Genomic DNA, 12286 nt, shown 5'->3' with positions numbered 1-12286 from the left:
CCTAATACTATTCTAATTCGTGGATTTTATTAACAATGATACTTCAAACGACGTGAATTCTTTATTTTAACTACAAGAATACACATATTCACTGGAATTATTCACAATGGAACAGAAAGCGCAGACAACGAGATTGGATTACCGGTGGATGCTTCTCTATTGTGGTTTTCTGCTTTGCTTTTGGGACAGGGCTTCTGCTCAAATACGATACTCTATTCCAGAGGAGTTAAACGAAGGTGCTATTGTTGGAAATATTGCCAAAGATCTGGGACTTGATATAAGCACATTATCGGAGCGAAGGTTTCGAATTGTTTCTGGATCTAAAGACCCCATTTTTCAGGTAAATCAAAACAATGGCGCACTGTATGTTAGCAAAAATATAGACCGAGAAGGCATGTGTGAGAGCAATGACATCTGTTTAATAAACTTAAAAACCGTCCTGGAAAACCCTCTGGAAATTCATTATGTTGCAGTGGAAGTTTTAGATATAAATGACCATTCCCCAAGCTTCCCAGAAAGGGAGAAGCGCCTGGAAATAGCAGAGTCTGCGCTGCCTGGAGCTCGTTTCCAGCTACAGGCTGCCCGTGACCCAGATGCCGGTGTTAATTCTGTGCAGGTCTATAAACTGAGTCAAAACCAACATTTCCAATTGGAAGTAAAAGACCGTGGCAAAGACAGCAAAACCCCTTTCTTAATATTGCATAAACCGCTAGACAGAGAGGCCAACACAAAGCACGGGCTAATATTGACTGCTCTGGATGGTGGAAGCCCACAGAGATCTGCTACTCTGAACATATATGTGGATGTGCTTGATATAAATGACAACATGCCTGTGTTTGATCGAGATATTTACACTGTGGTGTTGCAAGAAAATGCCCCTATAGGAACTAAAGTGATTAAGGTAAACGCCACAGATTTGGATGATGGTCCGAATGGAGAGGTGGTGTATTCATTTGGGAACAATTTAAACAGTAAAGTATACGAGCTTTTTGATTTAGACAGGGTCACTGGAGAAATTAAGGTTAAAGGTTTAATAGACTTTGAAGAAAAGCAGGTTTATGAGTTAGATATACAGGCTTCCGATAACGGACAAGCGTCTTTCACTGTCGACTGTAGCGTTATCGTAAAGATCCTGGATGTAAACGACAATGTACCCGAGATAGAAGTGACTTCTTTTTCCAGCACGGTTTCCGAGGATGCACGCCTGGGGACTGTTATAGCTCTTATAAGTGTGAATGATGTTGACTCTGACATGAATGGAAAGGTGATCTGCACATTGTCTGACAACATCCCTTTCGAACTGAAACCATCAATACAGGATAATTTGTATTCCTTAGTAACCAAAGCCCAGTTGGATCGAGAAGAAATCTCTCGGTACAACATTACCATCATAGCAAAGGATAGCGGCGAGCCGTCTTTGTCGTCTTTTAAAACAATAACAGTAGACATATCCGATGTAAATGATAACAGTCCAGAGTTTTCCCATAATCCGCATACTTTCTATTTGTCTGAAAACAACATTCCTGGAGCCTCCATTGTGACAGTAAGCGCATCTGATCGGGACCAGAATGAAAACGCTCGAGTTTCATATCACATTTGGAAAGGAGACGCCACAGGAAACTCGGTGGTGTCTTTTTTAAACATCAATTCTGATAATGGGAATATTTATGCACTAAAGAGTTTCGATTTCGAGCAACTGAAACATTTTCAATTTCAAGTTATAGCGCAAGACTCTGGCGAGCCGTCGTTACGCAGCAACGCCACAGTGCATGTTTTCATCCTTGACCAGAACGACAATGCTCCGATCATTTTGTCTCCACTGAGTCCTAACGGGTCTGCTGAAGCTTTGGAGGAAATCCCGCGAAATGCTAATACAGGACATTTGGTGACAAGAGTGCGAGCTTATGATGCCGACATTGGATACAACGCGTGGTTGTCCTTTTCACTGCAGCAGGTTACTGACCCTACACTTTTTGGTTTGGATAGCTATACAGGACAAATTAAGACACTTCGTCCAATCACGGACACAGACGATACTGAGCATAAATTGATTGTCCAAGTTAAAGACCATGGCAATGTTTCTCTCTCCACAACAGCAACAGTTCTTATCAGCGCGGTTGAAAGTACAGAATCCTTTGCAGTCTCAGATGTTAAAAACAAGGCTGCAGTTAGGGAAGGAAATGACCTGACATTTTATCTAATAGTTACTTTGGGTTCAGTTTCATTCCTGTTTGTAGTCAGTATCGTCACACTGATTGCTATGCAGTGCCGCAGATCAAAGAATAGCCAGCATTCCCGGAATTCCAAATATATTGACGTCAGCGGGAACGGGACCCTGTGCCACAGCATCCAGTACAGAGCCGGGGAGAAACGGTACATGTTAGTCGGACCCAGGATGAGCATAGGGTCTGCTATTGTGCCTGCAAGTAACAGGAATACACTTGTCTTCGCAGATCATGTAGAGAAAGCTGCAGGTCAGGTATGTACTGATTTGATCTAATACTCTGTTAACCTATAGACCTGGGAAAACACAACAAACCACTATAATAATAATAATAATAATAATAATAATAATAATAATAATAATAATAATAATAATAATAATAATTATTATTATTATTATTATTATTATTATTATTATTATAGGAATGATAATAGTAGTACTAGTATAATTTTGCTATTTGATTTATTTACTCTGTGACTGACAGTAGCTTATTTAACGTTAAAGTGTAGCTTTGATAAATAGTCGAAAGGCGAAAAGCGTGTTAACATGGACTACATTTCCCATGATCCCTTGCACTCACCTTTGAATGTAACTGATTGAAAGTACCTCGTAAAATACTACTTCTACTGCTGCTACTGCTGCTGCTGCTACTACTACTACTACTACTACTACTACTACTACTACTACTACTACTACTACTACTACTACTACTGCTACCAATACTACTACTACTAAATACTATATTTGATGATCTAAGACAGAAAATGTAGGTGAATGGTCACCTGTAAGTATGTCTAATGGTTTTTAAAATATAATGTTTATTTTAATTTTAATTTGCTTCTGATTTTTAAACAATTACTTAAATGTTTATTTTATGTTCAGTAATACCTTTTCATCACTTTACTCGAGAACACCTAACAAGTTGACCTGGCAATAGGTCTGATTCGATCTTACGTATTAAAATACCTCGAACAAGAGCTTTGAAACAGAAAAAGGAAGAACACTGAAATGAAGTCTAAAAAATCTGTTTTATACAACATTATTATATCAGTGTTTGCTACAGCATTTAGCTAAATATAAGCTAGTCTAAAATATAATTGGTAGATGAAATCCTAATTGCTTTGCTTTTTTTGTTTTGTTTCTGTGACACTTAATTGGGATACTTCAGTGTAATTCTTTCATTTCGATAAGATCTGCGATGTGGTTATGTATTCACAGTTTATCCTATGTGTAGATGCAGCTAGGCCTACCATAACTTATACATGAAGGGCAATTCAACTAAAAACTAGACACCCATATCTGAATTACAAAATGCTTTGGTGATGGCATTTATCAAATTTGAGGATCCATCATGATTGTCATGCAGTAGTGTGAGCAACATAACACATTGAGGTGAATTAATACAAATGATTCATGGTTGGAGTTATTCCAAAGAAAAGCAATAAAACTTAAAATGGCTTGGAAGCTTTAGAGTGGTGACTTATCAATGCCAATCCGAGCATGTAGGCCTAAGAGATTTTCAAGGACATAAGGAGTTGAGGTTGTTAAATATATATGTGATTAAAAGGATGTGATTTTTAAAGAGTTTTTTCTTCTTTTCTGTTATAACCTCTAAAGCCAGAACAGTCTGATTTAGTATTCTTTAACCACAAGTCACTATAAACAGAAATGCTATGGCAAATCCTGCAAAACACATACACATATGTATTTATGGTTTAGTTTCCCCCTGTTGTGCCAATCCTTGGGCTTTTCACTACGAGGTTGTTCCACTACAAATTACTAGTTTTAACTTTTTGTTTTTATATGTTTTAGATAAAGAGACTCTAATCTCTTTCCCTCCAAACTTCTGATTGGTCAGGTTTGTGGTAATACAATTGAAATTCAAATCGAAGGGAGTGTTGGTGCATGAATAATTCCCTTAACAAATGTTAATGTTGCAATGTATGTGAAATGCAAATAGTCCAATGGCTGTTTTAGCTAATGCTTATTCTTTTAAGACCAGACATGTCGTGCATGTTTTGGTTTGGTTTGGTTTGGGTTTGTTGTGTAGGTTTATGGAATATATAATATACCTTGAATGTCTGTGTTTCACAAAAATCTCGCAGTGCTGATCTCAATTGGAATTTGGTGGTAGAGTCTCTGTGGAAAGGGGCATGGCAGCCCATTTATCAGTTGGGGGGGGGGGGGGGTCATCCAGCATGGAAGTGTTATCTGTCGTAGGAAGGTATATAAATGTGTGTATATATTTGCCAAAATAAGGTTGTATGATTTACACCCCTCAGGATACAGTTTTATTTTTGTAATTATTTTGTAATTCAATATGTACTATGCTCTTGAGGATATATGTCTTGACAACTGGTTATCCAGTTGTGGGTATTTTGTCAGCTAATGTATTTAGGATATTAAAATGTAGCCAATGTCATGTTGTTTAAACCTTCCTCTTGTAAGTTCCTTTATGTGATTCTTGTCTTCTGATGAATGTTGTATCTTCCATCTTCAGAACAGCGTGGGTCCTCAGCAGCTTTTTTTATTTCAGAACAGTTCCCGTCCATCTGATGACATTCGTTATCAAAATGTTCATTGTTAACATGCATTTTGATTGTGGTGATATAGTTTGTCACAGTCCTGACAGCTGAGTGGTTGAATCACCCTAAATCTATATTATATAAACAATAAGATTAGAAAATGTACTACTACTATAACTACAAATAATAATAATAATAATAATAATAATAATAATAATAATAATAATAATAACTGTGTATAGCAAATACATGTGCGGTCCTGGAGAGCCACGAGGTTCTGTGAGAGGTCTGCTCTGCTGTCGGTAACCATGGCTGCTAGTGGTGCAGAAGATGATTCACTGTGCCTGCCGTGTGTGGGTTTGCATGCAGCTCAGCCTTTACATTATTTATATATTTGAGGGAGGGAGAGGCCTCAGCTGTGCGAAAGCCAGCTTTAGAAAAAATAATAATCTTTCTGTGCTGCTCTCATTAATATGAACCTGCTCCTTCTTTCCCTGCCAATTTGTTCACCATTTATTTAAATTTGTATGTGTTAGATAGTATGTATTTCATTCCCCACTGTTTGTGTTCGTATACTCCGGTCAGTCATATGTTTATTATCATTTGGATTTTATTCAGAATTACATATTAGGCATTCACGGAGTGTCGCAAGCTTGGCCTGCATTCCCTTTCTGCAATCTAAACAACAGAATAGTCAATTGTACAGCACACGCTATGCTCAAGAAGGTCTTTTTAAGATGCACAGATTGTCTGACGAACAGTGGCTTAAATCAGAAGAATGAAAGACTAAGAAAAATAAATATGAGTTAGAGTGCTATAGCAGTCAATTCTAAAGGGTTGCTTACTTGATTGCATTTATTGTAGCATTCTAACATTGTGAATGTTAATGTATTTGATGCTTTGAATGTTTAAAATCTGTGAAAGCTTTGGTATAAATTTGGCCAGGATAGGGTACAGCATAATGTGTCCCTTGAGCCTGTAATATGTATGTGCTTCTGAAGGCTAGACTAATTTAATTAGAGAGAGAGAGAGAGAGCGAGAGAGAGAGATTTTAAGTGCACTTTATATTATTAAGGATTCTTGTGCTTGTTACAAAAAATATTAATCCTTGACCATTTGTTGCCAAGTATAGACTGGACTTAATTTCTCAAGCAAAAGAAAACACACACACACACACAAACAAAGCAGTGCATGATAAAATATTGCAATATCAACACTGATAGTGCTTGACAGAGTAGCTTTTTCTTAATCAGTGCTGCTTTTAATCTGCCCATGCTAAGCTGTCCTAGGCCCCAAGACATTACTAGAATTGAATTGAATTAACATGCCTTTTGTCAGGAGTGAAATAAAGAGCCCGAGGCCTGTGCGTGAATGATGTCATGCACAAAGGCAGTGCTTCGGACTCACTCCCCATCCCCCACCTTTTCTAACAAGCCCCTACAAAGAATGATGTCATTTTCATGAAAGCTTCCACCCCCGACTATACACAGGGGTCCTCAGTAGGTATTTTTAGGGAAGCTGAAACATGACTGAAGAAAGGAAAAAAGAGTCTCAGTGCAGCCATGCAAAACAGAACACAATTAATGATTACCAAGAAGTATAGATTCACTGTAAGGTACAGTATTATGAATCAAACTGGTATTTAAATTACCATTAATGTAATACCTTTCATAATTAAAATAAAATAAAAATAAAAACACACGTCAGCCATTTATATAAATATCATTACATATCTATTTTGTTCAGTCATGGATACAGAATAATGAGGCCAAAGTCCTTTTTAATCTATAGGTACAGCCTATTTACATCTGTTTTAAAATTATTTACAATATTTATGTAGATTGCATAAAACAATTATGTTGCTCTTACACAATCATTTGGTTATGTTGACGTAAGAATGGGCACAGGATAGATCTGCTTGATTTAAATTTAGGTTAAAAATAGGTTTGTTCATTGTCCATAGATTTAAACCACCAAACATGTTCTTTACATTCAGGGGTCATAAATCTGTCCCAGCATCTGACCAGGATTTTATTTAATCTGTGGCTCACAGACAGTTTATATAGGTGGTATGTGATTTAGCTGCTGCTAAGATGTTACAGCCATTGCAGATGCTATGTTTCTATTATGACATATTCATCATTGCAGACTGGTTTGTGGTGTTGTGCAGAAGAGGAAAACTACAGCAAAATACACATATCATTTCACGTCTCAGTTATTCATCCTATTATGTGTTGTGCGTATTATGTGCCCTGTTAATTCTCTCTTATGCTACTTCAAGGATTATTTTCTGTTGATTTACTAATCCAACAGAACTAGCTGCTGAACAGATTTATCAAAGCTGAGTGAGAGGAAATGCCATGGGAAAGTATGTCAGTGGGCCACTGGCCTGAAAGGAAGATGCTTCACTAATGTTCTTTAGATCTTCATGTCATTGTAATTCACCCTCCCTGTTCATAAACTTTCAATAAGATGTGAGAAATATATTAGCTATTTACTTCTGAAATGATCAACATAGCAAATTGCTAAGAAACCACAAAAACATTGTAGGACATAAAAGAAGGTAAATAACAAGAAAACACGTCCAGCTATTCTTGAAGAACAAGATTAGGGTGTGACTATTCTTTGGCTGAAATTAATCTGGATTTATTGCATTGATGCCCCAAATAAGGTTCATGTACTATATCACCAAAGTTAAAGTGGGGTAAATACTGTTTTCAAACTGAGTGTTGAAGTATGATTTATATTCCTTCTTTTGTTACCAGTTATTAATGCAATTGTTTAATATTTTCCAACATAGTATTAAATGATATGTCAAAGAATAGGTTTGAAGAGCAATGTTAAGGAGAGATTGGCTTTTGTGATATGAAACAGCTTCAGTTATGTATTTATTATATAGATATATTTGTTAATATTAGCTGTTTACTGTCCAGGCTGGTAGTCCTGACCAGTTAAAGGTAATCTGTTGAATTGGAGGATAAACAGTGACTGCAGTCTGAACTATTTAAGGTTTTATAAGTTACTACATTTTCCTGATGAAGCAAAAATAATATGTTATTTTAATTGTTTGTTTGTCTAAGCAAAGGTACATAAATCTAAGGTGACAGTCCGAGCATTATCACTGCCTAATGTTTGCTTGTATACACAGGCCTAAACAATCCCTGTACAACTTGAAGTGTACCTGACTTTATACAGACAAAAGCAGTGCCAGGCACACGCAGTTACACTGATCAATAGCGCACAACAATGCTAAATAATAACAGCCTTAATGACAGCATATAATGTAACCGCTTCTGATTTACAGAAACTGCCTGCCTATGGACAAAGTGCACTAAGTAAGTCACTAATTAACTAACAAACAGTCGCCGCTGTTACTACAATACAGGTGCAAAATATATATAACACTTAGCTAAACAAGTAACCACATAAACAATTGATGTATCTCTTAACTAAAATAGTAAACGTGAAAAAACGACACTTAGCTGGGGAGAGCTAGGCGACTGCTCTGCTGGCTTGCCTGACTGTACAGTGACGAACGACAACAACACACATTCATACTGTGCTTTACTATTGTAAACACCCATTGTGTGATAGTTCATTCAGACACTTGTATCAGTTTAAAAGCCAATGATCAATTTAACTTTCATGCAGACTCTGAATTGTTATTTGAACTCTATTCAATTAGGTACCATCTAATCTGTCTGGTGCTCTCAAAAAATGTGAAAATGTATTAAGTACTTTAAAAATAAAACCTCTTCTAATATTCTGAAATGCAATATTGACTACAATCTTTGGCAATGCACTGTGATGACAATAATTGTAACTCATCCATTAAGTAGACAACTTACCAATAGTAATACACCAATTAGATACCTCCCCATTATTAGTCCGAACAATAGGCCCTACCCTCCCCAGCACCCACATTTTAGGATGTTGTAAGTAACAGCGCCATGTGTCTTAGTTAAGCAACTAGAAATACACCCCCAGTCCCAGAGGACATTTAGGGTCATTGGGAAATCTAACCCCTGTATTAATTTGTGAACACCTAATATTATTGTAACGTTTTATTGCAGTAATTCTGATTCTAGGGGGTTGTAGAAATCCAAATCCACATGAAAGCACAAAATAAGTGCTGTTGTATGTAGTTTTCTTGCTGGCTGTGTTCTGTGATAAAACATGAAGTTGCATTTCTGAGATACAACTTTTTTTAGTGAAAGATCCCCATGACCCTCACCAGGATAAGTGGTTTTGAAAATGGATGGACGTATATACATATATATATATATATACACACCGATCAGCCATAACATTATGACCACCTGCCTAATATCGTGTAGGTCCCCCTTTTGCCGCCAAAACAGCCCTGACCCATCGAGGCATGGACTCCACTAGACCTCTGAAGGTGTGCTGTGGTATCTGGCACCAAGACGTTAGCAGCAGATCCTTTAAGTCCTGTAAGTTGCGAGGTTGGGCCTCCATGGATCGGACTTGTTTGTCCAGCACATCCCACAGATGCTCGATTGGACTGGGATCTGGGGAATTTGGAGACCAAGTCAACACCTTGAACTTGTGATTCATCAGACCAGGCCACCTTCTTCCATTACTCCGTGGTCCAGTTCTGATGCTCACCTGCCCATTGTAGGCACTTTCGGCAGTGGACAGGGGTCAGCATGGGCACCCTGACTGGTCTGCGGCCATATGCAACAAACTGCGATGCACTGTGTGTTCTGATATCTTTCTATCAGAACCAGCATTCACTTTTTCAGCAATTTGAGCTACAGTAGCTCGTCTGTTGGATTGGACCACAGGGGCCAGCCTTCGCTCCCCACGTGCATCAATGAGCCTTGGCCGCCCATGACCCTGTCGCCGGTTCACTGCTTTTCCTTCCTTGGACCACTTTTGATAGGTACTGACCACTGCAGACCGGGAACACCCCACAAGAGCTGCAGTTTCGGAGATGCTCTGACCCAGTCGTCTAGCCATCACAATTTGGCCCTTGTCAAAGTCGCTCAGATCCTTACGCTGCCCATTTTTCCTGCTTCTAACACATCAACTTTGAGGACAAAATGTTCACTTGCTGCCTAATATATCCCACCCACTGACAGATGCCATGATAAGGAGATTATCAGTGTTATTCACTTCACCTGTCAGTGGTCATAATGTTATGGTTGATCGGTGTATATGTATATATATTTTTTCAGTGCACATGATACAAGAGGCATGTAAACTCCCTGGTGAAGATTACATTTTGACTAACATCCAGCGGAAGCCTGCCACTATTGGTCGGTGTGGCTGGGCCCCACTTAGAAAAAAGTAAAAATAAATAATAAAACATAACATTGCACACTTTATAAACCGGATATTATTGTAGGTTTCGTGGATAGCATTGCACAGTTCCCTAAGGCGGTGCTAAAAATACAAAGTAAACAAAACTGTTACGTCACGTGTATGGCGAGCCATCAAGTTCATATGAGAGAGCAATCGTGAGTGTAGGATACACTAGTTACAGGTGTAGGATATAGTGATTCGTTTGACTGCCTCATGCTGCTGCCTGCTTGTTCACTCGGGACCTTATCATTGAGTGATGTGTGCGTCAGCCAATACAAACTCAGTTTTGCTTGATTTGAGTGGGGCGGGCTTCTGACTAAACAGCAAGTGCCCGCCCTGCCAGAGCAGAGCGCCCCGAATGAACGAATAGCAGAGAGCTGTTCAGAATCAGTGAAAGAACTGAAAGAACCGAATTGATTGAATGAGCCGAAGTCTCCAGTTCTTTGGTAAGCTGAAAGAGAAAGAAGCAGATCTTGAACCTGCGCGCTATGTGCATGCATGACATGCCGATAAAACAGTTAAACAACATATGGGCATATAGTTATGCTTTCAGAAACTGGATTGTATTTGTTTAAATATGGAATATTTACATCGAGTTGTCAACCTGATTGGCTGATCTGCTGGTTTAATAAATACATGTACTTAATAAAAGTTTTTCTTTTTAATATTATTTATTTAACGTAAGTATTGGCAATGCTAAATATGCAGTTAATTGTGACGTATTTGAAAGATTGAACTACGTATTTGGTTGTGTGCTTCATTGTCTCAATCAATGTGAAGTGATTAAATGGCTTAAAAATAATGTTGTATATCTAAAAATTGAAATTGCATGGATTGTGTCTTATTTTAATACCAATACAAAGTCATGCCAGTAAATTTTTAACGTATCACTGTACAAATGTATAACGTATATATATATATATATATATATATATATAGTAGCGATCTGGGACTGGGGGGCTCAAGTAGGGTATGCGTTTGTGTTCTTCCTGTTGTGTTTATGTAATTTTGGGGTTCAGTTCCCGGGGTGCGAACTAATACATAGGCGTGCCCGGTTCCCGCGTCGGAGTGTGTAGAGTTCAGCGTGTGGAATTGAGAGTTAGTCAGCCAGCATCCTGCGCTTCCTCCGTCATTTCTGCACAGCTTGGTGGAACCACAACGAGAGCTGAGAGAAGCGGTGCTCCTTACAATATATATATTATTCGTGAAAGGCTTTATAAATCACTTTTACAAAGTTTTTAAGACTTTATATGAACTCGGTTTGTCTTATATATGTTACTCTGTTAAATGGTAGGCCTACTGTGGTATTTCTGGAAATGAGTGGAGATGAGTGGTACCCGGTGGGGTCTTCTGCTGTTGTAGCCCATCCGCCTCAAGGTTGTACGTGTTGTGGCTTCACAAATGCTTTGCTGCATACCTCGGTTGTAACGAGTGGTTATTTCAGTCAAAGTTGCTCCTCTGTTGAATCAGTCGGCCCATTCTCCTCTGACCTCTAGCATCAACAAGGCATTTTCGCCCACAGGACTGCCGCATACTGGATGTTTTTCCCTTTTCACACCATTCTTTGTAAACCCTAGAAATGGTTGTGCGTGAAAATCCCAGTAACTGAGCAGATTGTGAAATACTCAGACCAGCCCGTCTGGCACCAACAACCATGCCACGCTCAAAATTGCTTAAATCACCTTTCTTTCCCATTCAGACATTCAGTTTGGAGTTCAGGACATTGTCTTGACCAGGACCACACCCCTAAATGCATTGAAGCAACTGCCATGTGATTGGTTGGTTAGATAATTGCATTAATGAGAAATTGAACAGGTGTTCCTAAGAATCCTTTAGGTGAGTGTATATATATATATATATATCAATGTAAATATTGTCTATTTAAATAAATGCAATCCATTTTGTGAAAACATGACTACATTATTATTATTATTATTATTATTATTATTATTATTATTATTATTATTATTATTATTATTTCTTGGCAGACACCCTTATCCAGGGCGACTTACAACATAAGTGCAAAAATACAGTTAAGTACAAGGCATCAATCATTACAAATTCAATTTAGCTAAAACATAGCAATTCAAACTAATACATTTTACAAATTCCAATTTACAATTTACACAAGTACAGTAAGTGAGGTCCTACATCCTGGACGGTGAAAGCTAAGTGCTGTCAAGATGTAGGGTCACAGACAAGGGCTACG

The 12286-nt window shown here is 38.1% G+C and overlaps 2 protein-coding genes across 3 annotated transcripts in view; both read left to right on the top strand.

Moving 5' to 3' along the window:
- Nucleotides 1-12286, top strand: part of LOC136763045 (protocadherin alpha-C2) — a 155939-nt gene that overhangs the window by 17476 nt on the left and 126177 nt on the right. The gene's annotated exons all lie outside the window — the stretch shown is intronic.
- Nucleotides 18-2959, top strand: LOC136763504 (protocadherin-10-like). The gene is made up of 2 exons (XM_066717555.1): nucleotides 18-2479; nucleotides 2828-2959. The coding sequence occupies exons 1-2, from the start codon at nucleotides 107-109 to the stop codon at nucleotides 2957-2959; spliced, it is 2505 nt and encodes an 834-aa protein (XP_066573652.1). The 5' UTR covers nucleotides 18-106.

The sequence above is a fragment of the Amia ocellicauda genome, chromosome 11, assembly GCF_036373705.1.
Source record: "Amia ocellicauda isolate fAmiCal2 chromosome 11, fAmiCal2.hap1, whole genome shotgun sequence".
Lineage (NCBI taxonomy): Eukaryota > Metazoa > Chordata > Actinopteri > Amiiformes > Amiidae > Amia > Amia ocellicauda.
This window is presented reverse-complemented; position numbering and strand designations above follow the sequence as displayed.

Coding starts and splice junctions, on each gene's coding strand:
- LOC136763504 (XM_066717555.1), top strand. CDS start 107: ATGGAACAGAAAGCGCAGACAACGAGATTGGATTACCGGTGGATGCTT. Junction 2,480..2,827: donor TAGAGAAAGCTGCAGGTCAG/GTATGTACTGAT, acceptor ACTGATTGAAAG/TACCTCGTAAAATACTACTT.